Consider the following 24,768-nt stretch of genomic DNA (forward strand, 5'->3'; position numbering starts at 1 on the left):
TTTTCTCCATATAAACTCATACCTCTTTTCCATAATATTTACTAAATTAAAAATGATGTGTGGGTTTTTATTATAAAAACTCAGTTCATTTATATGCTTGGTACAAATTACTAATCTTGGATTTTAGCTTTATATCCAGATATTTAGTTCACGTTGATATAGACTACCATAAAAATGTTATATGTATTTAAAACATTATTCTAAAATTTATATTTTATATTAATTTTGAAATTTTAAAAGTGGATTACATTATACAGGTACATTTACATCTAGAAACAAATTAATATTTCATTTAGTAAAAAACTGGCCTGTGTGCATATTCTATAATTTTGAAAATGATGAATACTAAAAAGATATTTTCTCATTGAGAAAGTGTCCTTCTAGTGCAACATCAGAAGAACAAAAAATATAGACTGTTCTTAATTCAACCTAAAAGTCACTGAGTGAGGGAAGATATCAAATTTTGGTATCCCAAATGTGTGCAGAGCAGGTCAACTACAAAGTTCCAGGATGGCTATTTAAAACTTGATTAGATTATTTAAATGAAACTGTTTAAAGAGAAGCTCAAAGAAACATGAGCAAGATTTCTTTTGTGGTTTAAAATAATGCCTTCTACTGAAATATAATGGTACTTGAAATCAGAAAAGTAAGGAATGTGATCGCCCAATAGACCTTGGCAACAGCTCCCACTTGGGTAGTACAGTTTTTGGCTATGTTGTTGATATTTGATTTTATTTAGTTTCTGAAATCTACCCATACAAAAGTAAGATGACTCTTCCTAGGAATGCATTTAATACTTTGAAAAAGAAATGGACTCTCCCCAATACATTCAGATTTATAGGAAGAAAGGAAGGTAGAAAAGAAGGGAGGAAGGAAGGGAAGGAGGATAGGAGGGAAGGAGGGAAAGAAGATAGGCAAGTAGAAGCTGTCTACACTCAAATATAGAAGCAATCTTCAAGTTGTTTTGATAGTTATGGAATATCTAAAATGAAAGTTACTTATTTAAAGCATACTGCTGTTAAAACATTTTATGGCCATTTTTCTCCCAATACTTAAATATGGATTTATAAAGAGCAATATACTACATTACACCGTGCTTTTTACTTCTTTCTATATTCCTCCTTTCTCTAGTACTCCTACCCAAAGTACTATACACTATGAAGTTAAAGAATATACTGTTCTATTGAGATGGATGAAACTGGAGCCCATTATACAGAGTAAAGTAAGCCAGAAAGAAAAACACCAATACAGTATACTAATGCATATATATGGAATTTGAAAGATGGTAACAATAACCCTATATGCGAGACAGAATAAGAGACACAGATGCATAGAACAGTCTTATGGACTCTGAGGGAGAAGGTGAGGGTGGGACGTTCTGAGAGAATAGCATTGAAACATGTATATAACACCATACCAGGTTCGATGCCTGAGACAAATGCTCAGGGCTGGGGCAATGGGATGACCCAGAGGGATGGGATGGGGAGGGAGGTGGGAGGGGGGTTGAGGATGGGGAACACATGTAAACCCATGGCTGATTCATGTCAATGTATGGCAAAAACCACTACAATATTGTAAAGTAATTAGCCCCCAACTAAAATAAATAAATTTATTTAAAAAAAAAAAGAATATACTGTTATATCCTTTTAAAATTTTGTGTGATTATTTTCACAATTCTTCAGTGTTTCTCATTTAATTATTTTTAATTTCTTTAATATTCTCTTTAAAATATTTTATGAAATGTCATTGAGCAATGCACATTCAAAATTCTGAGGACCTAATGCAAACTCCTGATTTTTAAAATTTTCTCTCACAATGTATTGAGTGCCATAATTTTCTGAACATGATTATCAGGCATTTTACTCTGTTTATTAAAAAACCCTCACAATTACCTGTAAGATGGCTATACAATTCTCATTTTTCAGGTGAAATACCTTAGCCTCAGAGAGGTAACATTACTTGCTGGAAGTTACACAGTAGAGCAAGATCAAAGGTCAGTCCGGTGTAATTTCAAAAGAACAACATACTACCACCCTCTGCACCTGTGGTTATGATTCTCTAACTGCAGATAACAGTAAGATAACAGTACAACATAAAATGGTTACTTTTATTATTCTGATTGTTATTACCAGATATCCAAAAAAAAATAAAAATGAATAAAATAGAACCGAGCCTAGGAAGATAGTCTCAGCAAATTACTTTCCAAAATGTGACTAAACAGAGTATTTGAGAATATGCCCATGTCATAAGCTCTTCTTATGTTTATATTTTCCTGTTCATAATAAATTAATTTGAAACCCATTAATAGGGTAAGTGAGGTGATCATCACCCTGAATTACATTTCCTAATTCTGTTCTGTCCATGGCAATTGTAAAATCCACAGGCTTAGCACTGGGTGGGAAAAAAGAATGTTCCCTGCAGCTGCAGCTGACTTTCTGGCAGACTCGGAAAGCACTGTGCTGGCAGCTTAACCAAGCATCTGGGGCTGTTGGTGAATTAGTCTGAGTACTGACCTTCTAGATCGCCTATAAACACTCTGCATTTGCCTTGCTCCATTGAAAGGAATTTAACTCTTTGTACAATTATGATTAGAGGTTATTATAAAATCCTCTTTAAAATTAATCAATGTAACCTTTCTTTAATGACATACTTACAAAGAAAATATGGATTTAGCTAAAAAACAAATTCTGTTTGAAAAAAGTGAAATTTGAGGTTTGTTAGAACTTGTGCAAACTGATTTCATGACGAGCTATATCATGATTTGAGGACTTTCAGTTCTCTTTAAGTGGGCATACTTTTAAATCATTCAATAAAGATGAAAAAAAAACATATAGCTATCATTTTAGACACCAAGAAAGCATCTCACCACTTTCTATTCTGGAAATTATTTCTTAACTAAAGTGTAAAGTACTCTTGGAGTAGTTTAAAAACATTATCTTTGTTTTGACCCTTAATGAATGTAAAAAACAGTTGTTTATGGCACTTAGTGCAAAATAATCTTCATTTACTGATGCCTATTCCTGGAATCACCAAGCTTGTTCTTTTTTTGTATCATTTTCAGGCTAATAATTTCTAATAGTTTAAGATTTTTCTTGTAAGTATTTTACAAGATGAATGAATCTTCAATGATACCCCTTCCAGTTATTCATGTCTCTCTTAACAGCAAAAAGAGTGAAAAGTCAGAAATGCAATAAATTATTAAGCACACATATTTTGAAAACAAATGAAATAAAAATAAGGTTTATTGGTTTATATTCTGATATATCTATAGAATGCCAATATAACAATACATATATGAATATATATACACATAATAAACAAGCACTTTTAAGACACATTATTTGTGTATCAGTAGAATTTTACAAACGCAGCTTGTAATTGACTTCATCATTTTAAAACACTTTTATCTAATGAAAACTTTTCACTTAATGATGAAAACATAATCATATCCTGACCTTTCCAAGGAGGTATATCTGTTTATCTTAACTGTGGACTAAGGGTCAACCTTCAAGTTGAAAGACACCTGGGAGACGATCCAAGTCTAACATCATCTGAGTAACTGACTCCTAGAGATGAGCTATTTCCCTAGGTGATAGATCCGATGGCATAGTCATCATCAGAACTTTAATTCTTGATGCCCTATCCCTTGTATTTTCCATTTACACTATGCTGTCTCTGAAATAAGATTTAAATGGGGTTGAAATGAGATCATGTTTAAATCTAAAGAACAGCAGAACTTATTTTAAATTTCCATCCAATTTTACTATAATATGTTTCTTATGCAGAATTTCCCCTATGGCCCATTATCTTTGGTTTTATTTTTTTCACATAATGCAAGCACGGTTTCATGACTTCAGACAAATTTCTGACATAAATAATGGACACACTCAGACACACTCTGAACTATATATTAGCAATGATAAAGAGCTAATATGGAGAATATATTAATACTTTGAAAAATGTTCTTATGGCATTTCAACATGTAAATTACCCTGTTCTATGTTAATTTATTGTTTTAAATGAGCAATAGCAGTATTGTGCTTTATTACAAGTCTAATGCCATAAACACAATTATAAATGTTCTCAAATAACAAATGATCTAGAATCAAATATGGGATATGATGTGTCTAAAAAAAGAACTTAAAGAATTTTCTTACATATGAACTAATTTTAAGTAAGTATATTTTTAAAATCAGTAAACAATATCTTTGTACTCACAGAGCCTTGTGTCTACAGAGAAAAAGCAGAAAATATAAACAAGTTAGCAAGACAAGATAATTTCTGATAATGATGTTAATGTTTTTGATAATGTCAGGGGAACTACTTTTGCTTATTAGTACATTTAGATTAATTTCTGATGTTTAGATTAGCTAATATACCATTTTGATTTCTAAATGCTTGTCACATTTCTCTAATTTATTATATTAGAGAATACTAATACAAATATTTTTGTTTTCAAAATTTTTGTAAGTGCATTAATACTCTTTCAAAAGTTTTTATTTTTAGACTTTTGGATAAAGATGGATCCCTAAAATGTCAAGTTTTCACTAATTTTTAAAAGTTTAGTTTCAAACAAGCAATGTTCCCTTTGAAGCAACTGCTGATTGACACATTAGGGATTAAATGTAGAGACTGCTTTTGTAAGTTTTGCTTTGTTTTATTTTGTTTTAAAGTCAATCTCTCATGAAACAAATCGATGATTAAACCACTGACCTGTAATTAAAAGGTGCTCTGCTGGGATGTTTTCCCCAGGTTTAAAACTGAATGTATATGGCCAATAATAAGACAATAAGTAGCTAGGGTTATGGGGTTCCCAAAGAAAGAGAAGCAGGCACAGCTTTCGGAACACAGGAGAAGCCATTTTCAGCCTAAGCCATTTTGTAATCTAAGGCTGGTCACAAAGTTTGTCCTTGAACAGATCTCAGTAATTAATGATCTTAAGGTAACAAAAGAATGTGGGAACAAATCACTGTTATCAGGAAGAGAAGTAACAATAGCAAAGATCATATGCCAGTTGTAAAGACTCCCAGTTTTGTTTGGTAAGATTAGCCTGAAGCACTCAGTTCCTGGATCAACCAGAACCTAAAGGATAATGAACCTAAGTTTGAGCAAACTCACAGAGATAGTAAAGGACAGGGAAGGCTGGTGTGCTGCAGTCCATGGAGTCATAAAGGGTTGGACGTGACTTAGCGACTAAAGAACAACAACGAAAGGATGATGATGCTGACTTTTTCTGAACCTCCTGACTTCAGTTATACTAAGCTTACACTCTGTAGACTTTTGACCCAATTGTATGCTGAATTCTCCTTGATGCAAGCCTATTCATGAATATGCATGTTTCTTTAGCTTAAAACTTCCACAATTTTGTTCTTAGGGAAACTGCTTTGGGTATGATCTCCAGTGTTTCCCTTATTTGCTGCAAGTATCAGTAAGAAATCCTTTCTTGTCCTGATCCTTATCTTGGTTGTGTCTTTTGGCTAAACACCTAACAAGAGGCAAGCCCGGTTTTTCAGGTAAAGACACTTTCTAAAAAGTTGACAATTTGTGAACTACAAAGCCACAATAAGAAAAGCTTCTCCTGAGACTGACTGACCTTCAAAAACAAGTACTTGTTAAGGATTTCATTTCTTTCACTCATGTTAATGCCAACATAGGAAGATGAAGGTTCAAATTTTAAGACAAATCCAATCTTGACATAATCAAAGCCAACTAGAGGAGATATTTTAAGAAAGTTTTCTATTAAGTTGTATATGAAGATATACTAAGCTTATGATAAAACATTTTCTCCAAATGTCATTCATTGTGTTATTATTGGTCATATGTGACCAATATTAATTATACCTATCTGCAACAGTGTTAGAATTCTTCATTACTTGTGCTGTCTCACTACAATTAGGTTCTGGACATACTGCAGTAAAGGTCATCCAGAATTCATATGTAGTTATATGCTAATCTCCTTCACCATGTACAATGTCTATGTTAGGTCTATCAAAATTTGATTGGTTAACATCAACTATAATTTTACATCAAGATTAATTTGAAGACTATTTTCTATCTGCCTAATAAGGAAAAATATACTTAAAGGTACAAACATATACCTCCATCCTCTCCATGATACTGTTGCTTTTACTCTCCTAATTATCACTATTCTCTTTTCTGACTTTTTCATCTATTCTGCTTTCTGACTCAGATTTCAAAAGAAATCCAGAAATCCCTTACTTATTGTTGTTTTCTTTCTTTCTTTACTTCACTTTACTTTTTAAAGCGAAAAACATCTCTAGATCCATGAGATATAATTCTTTCATCATTGATAAAACACGGAAAGATGAAAAAGATCTTTGTCAGAAGTTTCCAAAGCAGCATTTGGAAAGATAAAATGACATGCCAAGTAATCTGCTTGCTGCCACTGATTACTAACAGTCAATGGCTTATGCTACATTGCCTGAGATTAATCTTCATCAAAAATAACTGTGAAGAAAGCCTCTTCTTATTCTAATACTAGATCTCTGATAAATAAATAACCAGAATAAATTATGAAAAATGTGTACAATATTTTTGGTGTTAATTCTGGAGCGTAAGTCCAAGAAAATAGTATATTGCCAGAGATGTGTTTTAGTCTCTTCCTTCCAATTTACCTCTAAAGCAGTAAGCGATTACAGAGTTACAGTATAGGGTTTTGTATTTTTGACATTTAAGAAATGAAATAATCTGTACACTTTCTGTATTCTGGGAAGAAAAATAAGCTAAAAATATATTCACTTTATGATTTAACTATGCTTCACCAAATACCATGCTTTATTTAACGTATGGTGTATTTTAAAAATAGGCTATCTACAAAGGATTGGTCCAATGACAGTGCTGTTTAACTTTTCATAAGATAAACCTGGCCTTTAATATATTAAAGTTAAGTATTTTATTATTAGTATTGCTGTCAAAATGTCAGCTTTCAAAAAGTGGAAATCATAAACTGTATTCTTGAGCAAGCATATATAGCAAATCTATGAATAACATTTATAATTTCTTTATCTAATTCAAGATTTATTCTCATAATGACATCATCTAAAAGTTAGAAAGTATTTTTGTAACATAAAAAATTAACACCCAAAACAAAAATACCGATGTTTTATCTAATCCCAAAGTGTTTATTTACTATTAGTTTTCTTCACAATTTAAGGTAATGGCAGGATAAAATGGGAGTTACCTAATCCTTCTTAGGAAATTTTTCATTTGATACAAAATGAAGGCATTCTTATGAATGAATAATCTCATTTCCCTTATGCAGCTTTCCCAATCTGAACTCTTATTTGACAAATGATTAACCACTGGCAACCATCCTAATACTTGTGACTTCCATTTTAGTCCAGGAGACCAGACATGAGCACAGAAGTATAGTAGCACTTTCACTTAGGTTTATTAACCTAGAAGATGATCATCTCAGAGATTATCTCTCTGCACTGTAAAATGACATGCCATGGACCCATTCTGAAATTCCACATTGATTCTGTCTTCTAAAGATAAAAGATTTCAGAGATAACAGAAAACACAAAGAGTTGTCTATATAACATTCACTTTTCTATTAAAGATAAATCTTAAACATCTTATGATATAAATAACAAGGAGGGTTTATTATGTCAGGAAAAAAAGGATATAATTTATTTTTGCCCCCATTCAAAATGATAGAACTACGAGTCTACAGGAAAACGCATGGGTAGAACTCTTGAAGTACTTCATCCTTATTTTATATCCAGATTTATATTAGAAAAAAAATTACATGATAAACTCTTCTCCAAAGGTATTAAAAAATTAAGAAACACAACTTACAAGATGATTTTTGTTGGAAAAAGCTGCAACCCTTTTAAAGTTTTCTCGTATCTGATTCTCTAAGCCTAAGGGTATCCAGAAGTCAAAATTCTTACTAAGATATACCCCCAAAATACCAATATACCAAAAATACATGGACAGTGGAGTAACTTTATTTGTTGTTATTTAGCCTGAAATAAGAGACTTATTTGGACTATCAAGTACCACCAAGATCATAAGACAAAATTAACTTAATATCTAGAAACATGAAAAGATTAACTGATGGCCTAATTGAGGTTACTTTTCTAATATGTAAGTAAAGTAAACAATCAATTTATTTTCAACGGGAAGTTTTACTTTTCTTTGTTTAAAGTTTCAGTTGAATTTTTTTTAGTATTTCAAAAATACAATTAAGTTTTCCTTGAGCTTATGCATTTTGTGACATTTTTATATTAAATCAACTCTGCACAAAAATTTCACCACTTTAAATTTTGATTAAACCAATCATAAGTATTTTGGCAAGTAAAATAGCCAAAGAATTTAAAAACACATAATAATATAAATATTTGAAGATCTCAGAATTGTATATAATAATTTAAATGATGAAGAAATAAAAAAGACATTTTAAACTGTGATATAGCTTACTGCTGAGGAAGGAAGTTTTTATCTGCTGTACAAAAGTACTGCTGAAAAGAAAATATTCAAGATCAACATAAACTTGGTTGGTTAATAAAAATAAGGCCACTATAGACCAAAACTATACCTTACCTATTGTACAAAGTGTTTAATGAACTGAGAAAAGAATCAAAGAAGTCACTAAGACACAAAGATGACAGAACAGCACCACCTAGTTCCCTCTAGAAAAGTTCTAAATATGTATGCCTCTCAGATTTACTTTGAAAAGTTGAATATACTTTCAAAATAAATCATTTTCTATAAAACTACACTCTTGCAAATCATTCCTGCAACAAAGCATTTGTTTGAATTGCTTTAATTTTAAAGTTTCCTTTAAAATATAAAGAAAGCAAAATTAAAGATAATAGTTAAGCTGAGGTTTTTCTCTCTGTGCAATGTACAGTTGAGTGAAATTCAAAAAATAAATCACTAAATACAGTACTATACAGGCTAAACCACTACCATTATGATTTCCAGAGTTTATATCAATTTTTTATCTTATCTATTATAAGATACATGTCACCTACTCCAGGGATCCTACTGGCCAGTGAGTGACACTATTCAAAAATACCATACAATCTCTTAGAAATATGACATCATTTGCATATTGAAGCCATCAGTCAAAGTTAAATATTAAAGAAAGCAATATAAAGACATCAAGAATATTTGTAGCCTGTCTGTATGATTTTGCATTTTCTCTATAACACTCAAAATAATTGCATAACATTCACTTTATTAAAAACATTTAATTGTATCCTATCCATTCGCCAGCTTTGTTTACCAGGTGATTAATATTTCAATCATATTCAGAGAGATTCAGCAGGAGGAAATATTTCAGGAGCGACATTTAATCGGCACTCTCAAGAAGTCACATTACAGTAGTACAGGTTTTAATCAGGCACGATGTACTGTAATATAAGCAAGGGACAGAGTTTTAATATATATGACACAGTACAAGGAACATTGTTTCTAGATAGGACACTTTAAAAATGTTTTCCCTGAGGCATCAGCAGCTCTTTAAATGACTGTTGCTGGTAACATTAGAATTGCTCAAGCAGAACTTCAGCTCTAAAAAACTAAATATTGTTGCTTGTTACATAGATCCTTCTCACAGACCTCTTCTCCCCTACATTCCCTCCGCTGACCTGGTCATCTACAGTTCTGGCCCACTGATCCTTTATGAAATTAAACGAATTATCCTCTTGAACAAATCAGTTAGAATAGAGTGTGCTTAAATATTTCTTGTTCACTTGTCAGCTTCTTTCAACTTGTATTAATAAAATAAAGAAAGAAATGGCATCATACTGAGAATGTTTTCAGGATAAACAACTGAAGGAAATGAGAGCTGTTTAATCCAACCTTAAGTAAAAACGTTAAAAGCCCAGTGAGATTTATAATATTGTTGATAAACCAGTGATTTCATATCCTCATTGATACATCCTCATCTTGTTGCTGTGGAAAAGATATTAGCATAAAAATATTTTTTTTTCAGAAAAAAATAATTAAGGCATTATAATATTTTGATTTGTTTATTCTGCGTCTCAGTCACTAGAATATAGGCTCCATAAAGTTAGAAACTATTCCTATCTTGTCTACTTGTATATGCAACGTTTACAACACTGCCTTCAAGCACATATTTGTTGAAAAACTAATCAATAAATGAATGTTACGTTTAAGAAAATCAGTGGCTATGAAAAACAATATGATTGTAGAAATTTTTACATATATGTAAATTAAATGCACAGAAAAACAAAACTGAACTCAAAATTAAAACTTAATTCAATCTACTCCCCAATAAAAATGACTAACATATCAACACTTTACTAATTTTGAAAACTGATTTATGGATGTAATTTCATTAAAAAATAAATGTATGGTCCAAATTCATGCTGATGGCCACAAAATTAATTCATGAAACTCACTGACCTGGTGGGGTGGGGGGAAAGTTCTGAAATTTATACAGACACATGCATCAGAATAACAACCTCTTAATGTGTAAAAACATTAAATGCTGTATAATGCCTGAGTAGCTATAAAAAATAAATTTTAGTAAAAGGTATTTTAAGAGCACGCATTTAATGTTATACTGACTGCTTTTTAAAAGATCTTTAGGTGGAAAGTCAAAAAGAAAACACCATTTTTTCAGTGTGTCATCATCCATAAGATGCTATACAACATAGAGCCAAAGAAGAGATTTGGTTCTAATCTCTCAATCCACAGATGAAAAAACTAAACTGCCAGAGAAGTATCTCACTCATCTCCAAAATGGTGGCATGGCTTTGATAAGAACTTGGGTCCCTTGATTCCTACCATTACATCTTGATGCTGCAGGGAACTTGCAAAAATCAAAGTCTAAAATTAGTCCTAGGGGTATGTCTGGACTTTCACTACAAAATAAAAGACATTCACCAGGCTAACATCACTCCCACTCCTGCACTGAATGTATTTTGATATGGCAACTGATGATATTCCACTCAAGGATTATGGGTATACACCAAGATGATGAGAAGCTCTCAGAAGGAAAGATTCCTAATGCCAGATCATGTTTACTCTATTTTATAGTAAGACCATGATAAAATGATAAAAAAAAATTATCAGTCTTTCCAACCTATCTGTACCCAACTGTCAAACATGGTTGACATATTATAAAATGCTATCACATCCTTCAAAGATAATCTGTTTTGCCTTGTTGGTAGTCTGTATCTGAACAGTCAATAAAATTAGGTAAAGCAAAACAAAAATTTAAAGTAAATTTGACTTTAATGTCCTCTATCAGACCTCTGTCGGAGAAGGCAATGGCAACCCACTCCAGTACTCTTGCCTGGAAAATCCCATGGATGGAGGAACCTGGTAGGCTCCAGTCCATGGGGTAGCAAAGAGTCAGACACGACTGAGAGACTTTACTTTCACTTTTCACTTTCATGCATTGGAGAAGGAAATGGCAACCCACTCCAGTGTTCTTGCCTGGAGAATCCCAGGGACAGCGGAGCCTGGTGGGCTGCCGTCTATGGGGTCACACACAGTCAGACACGATTGAAGCGACTTAGCAGCAGCAGCAGCAGCAGCAGCAGACCTCTAAAAAATTATGAGCTTATCTCTCTACCAATATCTTTACCTTAGCTATTACACAGAAGTGAAAGGATATGGAGAATTGAAATTCACAATACTATTAGTCTTACCTCACTCAGCATTTCTATATTACATATATAATATATCAATATACATATTATATATTTATATATATATAATATATCTTTAAAACAAGCAAGTGGACAAGAAACTATCCTCTATAAATGTTTCTTGACCTTTAAAAATGAATTTGTAAATATTATTGAACACACATCTTATTTTTCATGCTAGTTATCATAAAATCTTTTTATATGAAGACAATGCACTTTAGTACAACATCATTTTGGTGAATATTATGGAAGTTGTTCCAAATTTGGTGACCCTAGACAAGAGTGTTGATCTGAAACGCTTCAGCATTTAAAGTGACAAAGGTACTTCCCTTATATCAAATTGAAAATTCAATTTCTGAGTGGGTCATTATGACAAAAATGCTGAGATATATAAAGGTATGATAATTCCATACATTTCCAGTGTTTAAGATACTATATATAATTACACATAAAAAATTAAAATGTGACTTCTAATCATAGATTTATAGGAATATCTCAATATAATGAATAAAATTCAGTAACATATTAAAATGATTTTTCATAAAAACAGTGACAGAGTCAACAAAGTTGATTCCTAAATTATCTTCCCTTTTTGTCACTAGGCTCTGAAAAGTGGATAATCAGGGGCTGAACGAAAGCCACATTAAAGATAAGGTTATCCTTGCCTGACTGTTGTGTCATACTGACATATCTCCATATAAAGCAAGATTTTAGATACTAACAGAAGCTATGCGAGAATATAATTCTTAATATTAACTTCATAAAGTGGCAGCAGCTCTCAATAAATTGAGATAGTTTAATCCACTTTGAATATCTGTTAACTGAATGTTTATTTCTACATGAACTGATTTGGCTTCAAATGAATTTTAACACAGCCTGCTTAATTTTCTTTCAGATGCCAAGAGTCAGGAAATAGTCAAAAATCCAAAAGACAATGGTAAAATTGATTTTTTAAATTTGAAAGAACTATGTAACTTTTAAGAAAAACTACATTTCTCTGGGACATTTTCAAAAAAAAACATTCTTAAAACACTTTATGTGGAAATAGAGTACAAATTGTAGAAAGTCTTTTCACCCTTGGAGTTCAGCACCAGTAACTATATTTAAATTCTCTTCAAAACATAGTAAATATTTCCATTCTACCTCCCACTGTCTTCAAAATGCAAAAAGAAAACTAAATCAAATTCAACCACAGCAAACATGTGTCCTCAACTGTAGAAGTATGACTAAGCATATATATATATATGTATATATATAATATTTATTTAAAAGCCCTTTTAAATAAAATGAATGGAATCTCCCCGAGTTAAACTGAGAAAAATATACCCTGAATCTGTAGGACTACTCAGAGCACCTTTACTCTACAGCTTGGCAATAACAAAAGCAGGTCAGTCCTCACTGATAATCTGGCAGATCAAGGTCAGTCTGTAATTCCTCTTTGTTTATACATTTATCCAGAAATACTAGCTACTCTAAATAGAACAATAAAATGATCTGACTTCATGTTTACCCAAAGTCACCATCAGGAATATTTTAGGGGCCAGGAATTGTAAAAAAAGACAAGAGGTTACAATGCCGAGAGAAATTAGGGAGATTCAAAGCCATGAGACAAATGTTTTCAGGGCAAATTTGAACTGACTACCTTAACTGAAAGGAGTGATTCTACATTTTTTGTGAAGTATGTCATTATTAAGAATTATATTTCTTGGTATCCTTTTTTGTCTTCTTCCTGTAGTTTAAAATGAAAATTGATTGCAAATATTTGTTCTATACAGAATACTGTATTGGCATTTTGGCAGTTATAAGTACTTAAATATTATTTGGAGCCAATTAAAAAGATGTGTCTAGATTAAATAGATTGGAAGAGAACTAATCAATCAGTGAAATGAAAACATTAAAAAAAGACACATGCCAGACATTTGATTAGGCACCTGAAGTAAAATGAAGACTAAGACCTAGTACTCTAGGGGCTTATAGTCCACTAGAGGGGACATTCAAAATGCTATAAGAAAAATCCATATAGGGGTTATATAGATCATAACGTAGACAAAATAAAATGCTTAGTTCTCTAATAAACTAAGAAAACATAAATGCTTAAAATATTCAATAAAGGGCAGATAGTACTCTTTTGTCTACTAAAACACATCAGATTCCGGTCCAAAATTCCCATTAAAAAAACTCCTATGTGTTCCTGAATATTAGCATTTTTAGCTACCATTAATAATTATATTGTATAGAAAATAATTCAGTTGTGTAAAATAATGAAACAAAAATTGGTTAAAATAGTTAGTATATTAACTCATAAAATGCTTTTATACTGTAATGATCAAAAAAAGAAAGAATAGTTGCATTTACAAGTTAAACTTAAATTTTCTGATTATATGTAACAAAAATACAAGCAAGTCAGGGGTACAATTAAGATAACTAAACTTTCAAATTCATGCAACGTAGGAAAATGCCCTCCTTATAAATGGTGACATGTACTAAAATGAGCAAATTATTGCAGCTATTCCTCCACAAATGTAGTCTCAATATATACATATTTTCCTCTTTCTCCTTCTCTCTCTTTCATTCAACATTTCTATATATTTTCACAGTTCTTCACATGGCATCCAAATCAAAAACTGAAAAAATGTCTCAAATTTGGCAATGCACTGACATTTAGCAGCCCATGAAGATTTCAGACTGTTAATACTATCTAAAAATCTATAGCTTCAAATAATAACCAGTATAACTTTGATATCCCACTATAGCAAGATGTGTTAATGGGCTAGTTAGGGAATAGAGTATTGATTTAGGAACAATTTCTGATTATTATTTTTGTTTGGGAGAGTGAAAGGAACAATTCCTATTCAGGATAAGGGATACACATTTTCATTCATTATTTTTTTTTCCATACCAAAGCAAAGAACTATTTAGAAATAACAGATACTGTATTCTGTATTACAATGGTGAATCTCATTCTGCCTTGGCAGGGTAACTAGTTTAAGTGTAGAATGTGAGTAACTGCTTGCTATACTAGAATCATAGATATAAGATTGCCTTCAGAAACATCCTTCTCTGAATACCACCTACACATTAATACATGACAGTGAACTTACAGCCAGACCCCTGTTCTATCCACATGATCCCTGAAAAGGCTTTGAAATGAGGACACACGCATAATTAAGGCACAGTGAATATCACAGTACATGTAACAAACTAGAGTATTATGAATCCTTAGGGAAACCTCATAGAACTAATACATTTTCTAAAGAAAGCTGCACATGAGTAAAGAGAGCCTAAAATGCTAATTAGATCCTCTCAGTGAAGGCTATAGAAAAGTTGATTCTTGAATCCTGAAGTTGGGCAGAGAATGGAACATTTGTATACAGAAAGACTGAAGGGCGGGGGGAGAAGAATTTGGCATAAAAGCCCTTCAATAGATGATTTACATAGTTCTTGAGAAAATAAATGAAGCAAAATAAAAATATAACAGTGGGAGAATCCCAAACCTCCTGAAAGGGTTAAGTAGAAGTGATTTCCTATTAGAAAAGGGTTATGTAACAACAGAGGGAAATACTCAGCCTAGCATATGCTAATTTAGTCGGCTTTGCCAGGCGTTTCTGTGTGTTTGGCTGGCTGACTCACATTCCTTCCCTCCTCTTTTTGCCATTTTTATTATGAGACTAAGGAGGTTGAATGCTCACAAAATGCAATAATAACAATAACAAAAACAACTAAAAGCACATTGTATGTGTTTTATCCTTGCTAAAACACTGGGATACAAGCCTTGGAGGTTGAAAGAAAAAATACCCAATCTGGACGTATTCAGTACATAGGTTTGGTAAGATTCCTTTTAACTGTTCTTCACTCCCTGTGAATTTATTTTAATGGGTCTTTCAGGTTGATAGAACAACCATAGTGCAGAGTGGGGTATATTATATTCCTAGAGAGTGTAAAGGAAGCTGAGTTACTATTCAGACTCTGATCCATAAAATATAGATTGCAATAAGGGAATGACATATCAGAAGCTTACTGTGCATTTTATTTGCTTTTAATACAAATATTCTAATCATCCCTCATTTCAGCCTGTCTACTACTTAAAATTAAAAGCAGAAGACATATAAAGTATAAGAAGGAACGGAAGGTAAAGGTGTCAGGACATTTTCTCCTGGGGCAATATAGGACAAGCTAACGTAAAATATGAATTTATTACAAAAGTAGAAACATATTTTATGCACCATAAATTTTAGGCTTTGATGTTTGAGTAAGCATTAAGTGAGGCACTTGCATCTTTAAATGCAAACAGTTTTAGCAAAGAAGCTAAAAATATTCCTTTACAAGAACAAATTAATTGGCTTTATAAATACACTGAATCAATATAACAGTTATACACTTAGCAGTCGGCAGCAGACCCTTCTCAGGAGAGGTGCTTTCTTACTCGGTTCTCAAAGATGACTTTAGATAAACAATGCACCGTTATCATTGATAAACCATCATCCAATCTATAAATCTAGGGGGATTATTTAACCTATAAAAAGACTTTTATATCTGTATTTGAAGTTATTTGCACTATATGATTACACTTAGCTTTAAGATTTTTTGTTCCTCAAAGCAAATAAATGCTTATTCTTGTTTTCTAAACAATCCCTGGTGACGTCAGTATCTAACCCCTAGAATTACTGCTTAACTGTGACTAAACAGGGGCATCCCCCTCAGCATTCAAATGGCTGAAAGATAATTTCAGTATTCAAATGAAAACGATTTACTGACTCAGAAAGAGTTATCCCCAATGTTGAATAATAACTGTCTTAATATTTACTTCAAAAACTTCTGAAATAGAATGTGAATAATTAATGGTCGGCTGTTTCCAAGGCAGATCTCCTTACAACCTCAGCCTTGTCTCTCTATTCAGGTAGCAGTAGGATCTCATCACTCACTTTCTTAAGCACAAAGAAGACCCAGAATAAATGCTCAGCTCTATTGCAAATTCAGAAACTGTAAACCTTGCATGTGTGTTTTTAAGTGGAAAAGTTAATCACTGCTGCAGCCTAAAAACATGAATTCAAAAAATATCTTTTTTAACCTTCAGAAAAGGGTAAAAGAAATAAGCAAAAACAAAATAAACTTTTCCTTTTTCCTCACACTTCATCCGTGAGTGCTCCAAACTCTAATTACACGCAAAATTATAAAGATATTCTTCAGATCTAAAAATAACTGTACATTTTAGGCTTGTACGTATGTGTATATATAGAGATAAATGATTGAGGAATATTTCCTTTCTCAATAATTACATCTCTGATTTTGGCATTAATATTTAACTCATACCTAATTAAACAGAATATTTAGTTTCCTAACATATATATATATGTGTGTGTGGGTGTGTATTACATATTACTAAGATAAAACTATTTCATATCATCTAAAGAAACTCACTGAACACATAAACAAGACCAATTGGACTAATTTCTAGGATAAAAATCAATATGCATAATATGCTCAATTATTTTGTTTGATAGAAAATGGAATCAAGATAAACAATGCTATACTAGTTATCGTCATCTGATAGGCTTCTCTCATAGTCTGCCCATAATTATTGTCCCACAACTCTTGCTTTTATTAAGTAACATATTTGATGCTTTTGCCTGTGTGATATATAAAATTTTTTAGAAAGGAGATATTCTCTACTGGTTTGATGTTAACAAAAATTCCAATTTATGGCACTAAATAAATGGTAAAAACATACATTGAACAATTAATTCCTATTTCTTTTAAGACTACTATATTCTTCCCTAACATGAAATGCTCTAATAAGGAAAATAAAAAGTAACTAACTCCTTACTCACTAAAAGAAGAGAAAGCTAACAGTATTTGGCAGCTCAACATTCATTAGGTCCAACACATGTAAATAACTGCATAATAATTAGAATTCTAAGAAGTCTTAGAATGCATAAGAATTCTATTTTAACTTTGCTATTTATTTTCATTAAACTGAACTGTGGTCTTGATAGTTTGCAAGATAGTTGCAAGTGTGCACAATTCATTTGATGAAAATGTTGATAATTTTGTTAGGGGATTTATTTATTACATTAATCTCTAAACAAATTATATATTCTCTCTTTAATTTTGCCATGAGCTCATGTGATTAGAAATACTCTTTGGATTATTTCTGGTCATGAAGAGTTGAAGGATGGTTCATGTCCACTACAAGCTATGAAATATGAAAATACTTTCTATTTCAGTCACACCACATGACTGCTTTCCTGCATGCGTTCTGCCTGCCGCTGCAGAGCACATTAGGCCTGAGATGCCATTTGCATCATCACACAGCAGGGGGCTTCAGCTGCCACAGCTCTAGGTTAATCCTCACCCACCTCTTTACACAAGGAATTTGCAGAAGACGTTGTTTTTTGATACTACAGAACTACACTCCAAAAACGTTTGACATTTTCAAATAAAATGTTGGCAATTAACTTGTTCTTTTAAATATTTTAGGTTAAATCAGTAAATTTAAATCATGTCTTCTCTTTTTTTTCCCCTCCATGAATTGAGTTTGTGATCTTATGCAAATATCTGGATTTTTTAATTATGGAAAAGAAAAAAATGGATAGGGGAACCTCATACCAAAGAACAATTGATCAAGTTGCATTCATTTAAAGATGTATATCAAGAGCTATCACTATGATAATTTTCTTTAGGAAAACTGTTTCCTAAACCACTAAAATCTACAAAATATTAAAATTAACTCATATATATATATATATATATAATTTAACAAAGTATGAGTGCTGTTGTGTTATGAAAAGATACCACTTAACTACATCATACCTAAGATATACTTATCATTCAATCCAAAATTATTTATTATGGATTTACTAAATTGAGAATAAGTAAAGCTCAGGGCTTGCCCTCAAGAAGCTTAATATAAACAAGGCAGTAGAGTTATTTTTAGGAGGGTAAACAAACCTGTAACTGACAATTCCACAAAGGACTACTGACTTCAGTTTGTGAGTTCCACTTCCTTGATTTGTAATTTCCCTTCTCACTGCTTCCTCACCTACTCAGGCAGTTGCTATACAATGGGCTTTTGCCAAGGAGGTTTAATGAAGTCTATTAAAACAAGGACTCTCTATCAATAAGTCTCATAGAATGCACGTCAACAAGATCAAATAAAACAATAATATGATGTGTCTATGTTATATTACAAATGTACCCCAAATCCTTCACAGTAGATAAATTTTACTTCTCTCAATCATTTTATACCCCATAGACTCTTTATTTTTAAAAGAAAATTCATTATCATTTGATGTTGACTTCAGGCCATTTTAAAACGCATGCTTAGGATGTCTTCCAACATTATTGCATGACTATTTTCTGTTTAAATGGTGTAAAGTAAGTTTTTCTTTAAGAAAAATGACTATCTCACTAGGTAAATCTGGGAAAAATATTTTTCACGTATTTGATCTTCTTGTGGAAAACGAAGGAAGAGACTATCTCAGTTGATGCTTACCTTTGTCATGATGTGTTACCAGAGTTCTACTAGTTGTAGGCACAAGGAGAAAGACAACAAAATAAGCTTCCATATCTTGATACTAAATTAGTCTAGGAACTCCTCATATTTGCAAAGAGATTTTCTTAATTACTAAGTGTCTGTTGTTTGTTTAAGTCATGGTCATTGACTCATGTATAAAAGCTACTTTTCAAAGTTTTCACTGTTAATCAAAAAAGGGAGGAGTGAGCTGTATCTCAAGAACTGCATTCAGCATAAAAGATGAGCTCATCATGACTAAGGTGGAAGAAGCGAGAGAAACACGCTTTTAGGAAATATTAAGTTATCAGTATTTTATTTAGTTTGTATGTATATTTTGCATTACAACATGTTTTCTAAAAATGTAAGGGAAGGTACATGACACATACTGAGGCAAGTAATATGCATGTCGAACAGACCTTTAACTTGAGGATCTTTATTTTTACACACAACAAATTACTTACTACAATGTCCCACAGCAAAACACAGACATCCACAACCCCTAAAACTCCAATATTAGTACTGGATGTGTTTTTTGTATAAGACGAACACTGAAAAAGGAAATAAAGTTCTCAACAAAATCAGAATCTCTCTATGCATGTCTATTTTGCCCTTCTTTCCTTTTTATCCTTTCTCAGATTGTTTCCTGTGCTAAACAAGAGAGTCTCCATCTTTCCAGTGTCGCTCAGGCATGGAAAGGAGCACAGCTACAAAGAGGGTCAGCAATTGAACTGAATCTACTCTGTACACAAGAAGAGGTCTTAGTTACAGGTGGCAAGTTTTTACACTCCTCTAAATTCTAAAGACATTTTTTTCTCTAATGTGTCCCCTGCCCTTGCCCAGCTTTTTCCTCTGTATCTGATAGAGGAAAAAAAAAAAAAAAAAGGGGTTCTGTATAGCTTAACACTGAATCAAATTTTGTTATCTAAGTAGTCTACATTCTACGTTATACTTTGGTCAGAAACATGTTTATTTTCTATCTACCTATTCATTGCCTAAAGACTGGTTGAGGATGTACTAGTAGATATTGTAGAATAGAACTATTTAAACCTTTTTTTACAAAAACTCATTTTATCATGATCTTGAATCTTACCACTGACTTACCACTCTACATATTAACAAACCAAAAGACTGAGTTTGCTTCCCAGGAAAAGTAAAAAAAAAAAAAAAATGGTGACAATGTAAAACAGTGAAATCACAGGGAAGATGTGTTAAATTGAGTATTCCTGTCTAAAATGATGCATACTGCATGAAAGGGGATAATAATACAAAGGATACATACATTGATTAGTATGATTTAAGTGACAATACCACTATAGTGCTGATAATGCTAAAAATAAGAAGCTGTAGACAGACTGCCTATAGTATTTGCCAAGTCATAACTACTAACAGGCAGAGCAGACTACCCCGGGCCAAAATCAGTTGCTCACTAGTTCCCCCGCTACCTCTCCCTCCCTGCACATAGGAAAGACCTGCTAAATATTTAATCTATGTCCAGGAAATCGAGCTTTCATTCTACAACCTAACCAAGTCCTAATAAAACAGTAGAGTGGTGGGAGAAACATAAACCTGGACCCTGAAGCAACGTTCTTAGCCAAGACCAAGACAAGGAAGGCACAAGCAATTTGTTTGAGCAGGAACTGACAATATCAACAAAGTGTGATGTGTCTGTGGAGCAGTGTTTGATAAATGTGAGGCAGCCATAAACATGAGAAGACAATCCAGTGGGGCTTTGTGCCTCCTCCCACTTCTAGTTGTTTTTTTTTTTCCCCCTTAAATCCTATTCTCTCTCTCCTTTGGTGTATTAATACAGCCATCTAAGATGCTCAGAAGTACACATATATCCTTAAGCTGGTTCTCTTTGCCTGGTTTCTGTGATAGGACACTTATTTATTTGGGCCTGCCGCTGGTGCTGCTGCTGGCTGCAGTGGCGCGTTTGCTCTGGTATACCCACACCCCTTCCACCCTTCTTCCCCAGTCTGCTATGAAAAGCAGCACTGTCTTAACACTTGGTGTACATACTTAATAAAAGAAACCCATGCCCTTAATAAAAAAAGAACGCAGCTGAAGGAATCTCTCTGAGTAGAGAAAGAGTAAATCCTCCTTCAGGCTGAGAGAGAGAGAGACAGGGAGAGAGAGGCACCAGCAGACAGTTATTTTGCAGTGCACTGAATAGACAATTCACAGGGAAATGTTGAAGGCAGAGAGGAGGCGACCCCCAAGTGCAGTCCATTGCCCACATGCTCTATAATAAATAATCTTGCACCAGCCCAGTAGTGTGTGCAGTGACGTGCGGGGGCCAGCATACACAGATTGGCAGGGAAAACACATCCAGCGGTGTCGAATGTTCATCACAATCACCAAATTAACTGATTTCCCTACATCACACTCCCCTTACCCGGCGTGGTGCGCTCATGCGCGCGCGCGGGACGCACACACACATACACACACACACACACACACACACACACACACACACACATATACAGCAGAGCTGAGAAATGCAAGTTACTGAGAGGTGAAGTGGGGTCTCTAGGAGGATGTTTCAGGACGGATTAGAAACCCAAGTTATGTGTCAGCCACCAGATTACTTGCGCGAGGGTGGGGGTGTAAGCGCTGGGGAATGGGACCAGAGGGTGGGGGTGTAGGCGCTGGGGAATCCGACCAGGAGGCGTTAAGCAGGAAGAACAGGCTGTCTGCCTTCTCAGGGATTCTGGCACATGACAGATCGAAAATTTACATCAAACATAAAATACACAAAATTACCCTGAAATATTCCAAGAAATATCTCTGCAAGTTCAGTTAGCTAATTCAGGAAAATTCTGCCCACTATCTCTTCTTTCACATTCATAAATATGCAAAAATAAAATACGGTCCTGGTCTATATCCCGGAGGAGGCTAGGAAACAGGATGCATTCCAAGAACTTGCTGAAAGATGGTTCATTGACCTCATTTAAATCCTCCAAAGGCCGACTGGGTTTTGCACGCCTGTGGTTCTATATGTCTTACTTTCAGATTCCTTTTACCCAGGGACAAATACATTTGATCAACTTATCTCTCCTACAAATACACAAATGATGACAGAGAGGTTAAAGGTAGGCAAAGATTTATGAAGAAATCAAGAGTCATCTAGCTTAAAAAAAAAATCATATGGACCATAATTTCACATCCATCCTCCCTGTATCTCACACTCAAGCCACATCCCTACACCACTCTCTTCAAAGCAACAATCTTCTGCCTTACAGCCCCTGCCCACTCAGTCCTAGCATGCCGCCCCTGCCTCCACCACCACCCAAAGTGTGCTCTTCCCAGGCACTTTTACTCCATACACTGCCATGTATTTCATAATCATCATCGTCCTCCCACTGCACACAGCCCCCTCCTCCCTCCTTCAAAAGCAAGGATCTAGCGAAAAGTGCACCCCAGTTCGCTAGCCAGTCTGCATCCAAGCCCAGTAATTTGCATAATAACAGTGTTTTGTGCGGTTTCCCATCGCTGCGGTCACAGGGGTTCTTACATTTCACGTGAAAGGATGATATTAAATACCGAAAAGAAGCTCCAGAGAGCGGGATGGAAAGGTAGGGAATCTAAGCTAAAATCCCTTAGCACTAAAGTAACTGCCAGGGTACATATATTTCTTGGCTTCCAAAAAATGAAAAAGAAAACCACATGGGCTGAATAATAAAAAGTCAGTTTGTTGATAAAGTGGCTTTGGGTCTTTTAATTCTTCCCTTCCCCTGGCCCTCTTTTTATTTCCTGCTTTATTTATTCATTCTTCCTTTTTCCTTTTACTCTTTTTCGTTCTTTCTTTTTCTTCCTTCCTTGCTTATCTCTCTCTTTCGTTTTTTCTTTTTTCTTTTTTCTTTTTTTTTAAACCTCAGACAGTCTTCTCTCTCTTCCTAGGCGAATGACACGTCTCACAACACATCCTTCCCCCCCCCCCCGCCCCCGGGGATGTTATTGCAATGCACACGGTGCCGCCGCTGCTGCTGTTCTCGCCGTCTCGGCAGCTCGCTCCCAGGCTCTCACACACTTTTTAAAGGCACATGGATATGCTGATGGTGGGAAGAAGGGGTAAAAGAAAGACGGCACGAAGAGGGGGAGGTTAAAGAGATGACAAGAGATGGAGAGGGTCGGTCGGGAACGTGATGTGGGAGGCGGCTGGTGGGGGTTGGTGGGAGGGTAGAATGTTCAGAGAAGGCACAAGTTGCCAGCCAAAAGGCGTGGGAGTGTGTATGTGAAGGGTGAGGGGAGTGCTGGCGAGCCTGGAGAGTGAGAGATGTAGGAAGCTCAGGTGAATGAAAAGGCGAAAGGAGTCCGAAGGGACTGACTGCCGAGACAGCAGGGTTGAGCCAGCGCTAGAGATTCGAGGGGCAGGAACAAACTGCCACTGCCCCCTGCCGCACCGGGAAGTAGGGGGAGGGGGTGGAAATCGCCGGGGACTGGGGGACTGTAAGGGGGAGAGTGGAAATATGGGGTGGAGTGAGGATGATGGGGAATGGGCGTGAAGTTGATGCTCCCCGCGGCGGGGCGGGGATTACCTTGTAGCAGGAGCCCGCAGACACTGTAGAAGCGGAGAACGGCGCTGCGTTTCCAAATCATGGTCCCTTTTTTAAAGGGGTTGAGAATGAACGAGGGGAGCAAAGAGATGCTGGTGAGCAGGGCACCAGAGTGCGGGGCTCCGCCGGTGTCTCCTTCGCGGAGCCCGCCGGACCCAGGGTCCTCGCGCTGCGGTGCTCGAACCTGCGGACGCGGATCAGATGGCAGCAGCAGAAGCGGCAACGGCAAAGCACCCGCAGAATGAGGTTTCGCTGGGCAAAATAGTTTCTTTTCCTCCTCCTCTTGCTGGTGGTGCAGCCGCGACAGTCCTTCTGCCAGGCACGGGTTCGGAGCTTGCCTTCCTCCCGGCGCGCACCCGGGGCTGTCCGAGCAGGTGGTGCAGGGATGCCGGGGTGTCGGAGAAGGTGCAGACGAGGGCTGTAAGGAGTGGGTAGGTCACGCAAGGAAAGGCGGGGAAGAAGGGGAGCCAGCAAGCAGCAGCCGCCGCTCGCTCTTGAGGTGTCTCGGGGTCCTGGGAGGGGAGGTGGCAGCGGTGGAAGCGGCGCTAGAGGCGATAGCGGCGGCGGCGGCTGCTCCCGGATGCTCGGGCTGCAGCAGCGGCGGCGGCAGCGGCGGCAGCGGCAGCGGCGGCGGCAGCTCTACAGAGCATCAGACACAAGGGCAAGCTCAGCACGGTGGAGGCCCCGCCCCCACCATGGCCAGGGACAGACACCGCCCCCCGGCCAATGGGGACACACCCGCCCACCAGGCCTAGCCAATGAGAGAAAGGGGTGGGTGGAGACAGGCGCCGGGAAAAACAAACAGGCTTCTCAAGGACCCTTCGGGCAGGAAGAACTGAATCCCCCATTCACACACCCCGGCGGGTCTCACCTCCTTGGAGAGTCTCAGCCTAACTTTCTGAGACAGCGCCTTCATTAATAAGTGCCTAGCATTTAGGAAGGGTTGAGCCAATCGCCACCGCGAGGGGGCGGGGTTTGTCATGTCGCCAGCAGGTTCTGGAACCCGTGGTGGTGCCTGGGACAGGTCTTGGGTGCGAAGTTCTTG

The 24,768-nt window shown here is 35.5% G+C and overlaps 1 protein-coding gene across 1 annotated transcript in view; it reads right to left on the reverse strand.

Annotated features, from left to right (window-relative positions):
- CADM2 (cell adhesion molecule 2) overlaps positions 1-24,374 on the reverse strand; it is a 1,189,836-nt gene extending 1,165,462 nt beyond the window's left edge. The window contains exon 1 of the mRNA XM_081552246.1: positions 23,706-24,374. Coding sequence (XP_081408372.1) covers positions 23,706-23,766 — 61 coding nt within the window. The 5' untranslated portion in view covers positions 23,767-24,374. The remainder of the gene's footprint in view (positions 1-23,705) is intronic.
- Positions 24,375-24,768: the final 394 nt, after the last annotated feature.

The sequence above is a fragment of the Giraffa tippelskirchi genome, chromosome 2 (assembly GCF_054371585.1).
Source record: "Giraffa tippelskirchi isolate mGirTip1 chromosome 2, T2T-mGirTip1v1.2.pri, whole genome shotgun sequence".
NCBI classification, from domain to species: Eukaryota; Metazoa; Chordata; class Mammalia; order Artiodactyla; family Giraffidae; genus Giraffa; species Giraffa tippelskirchi.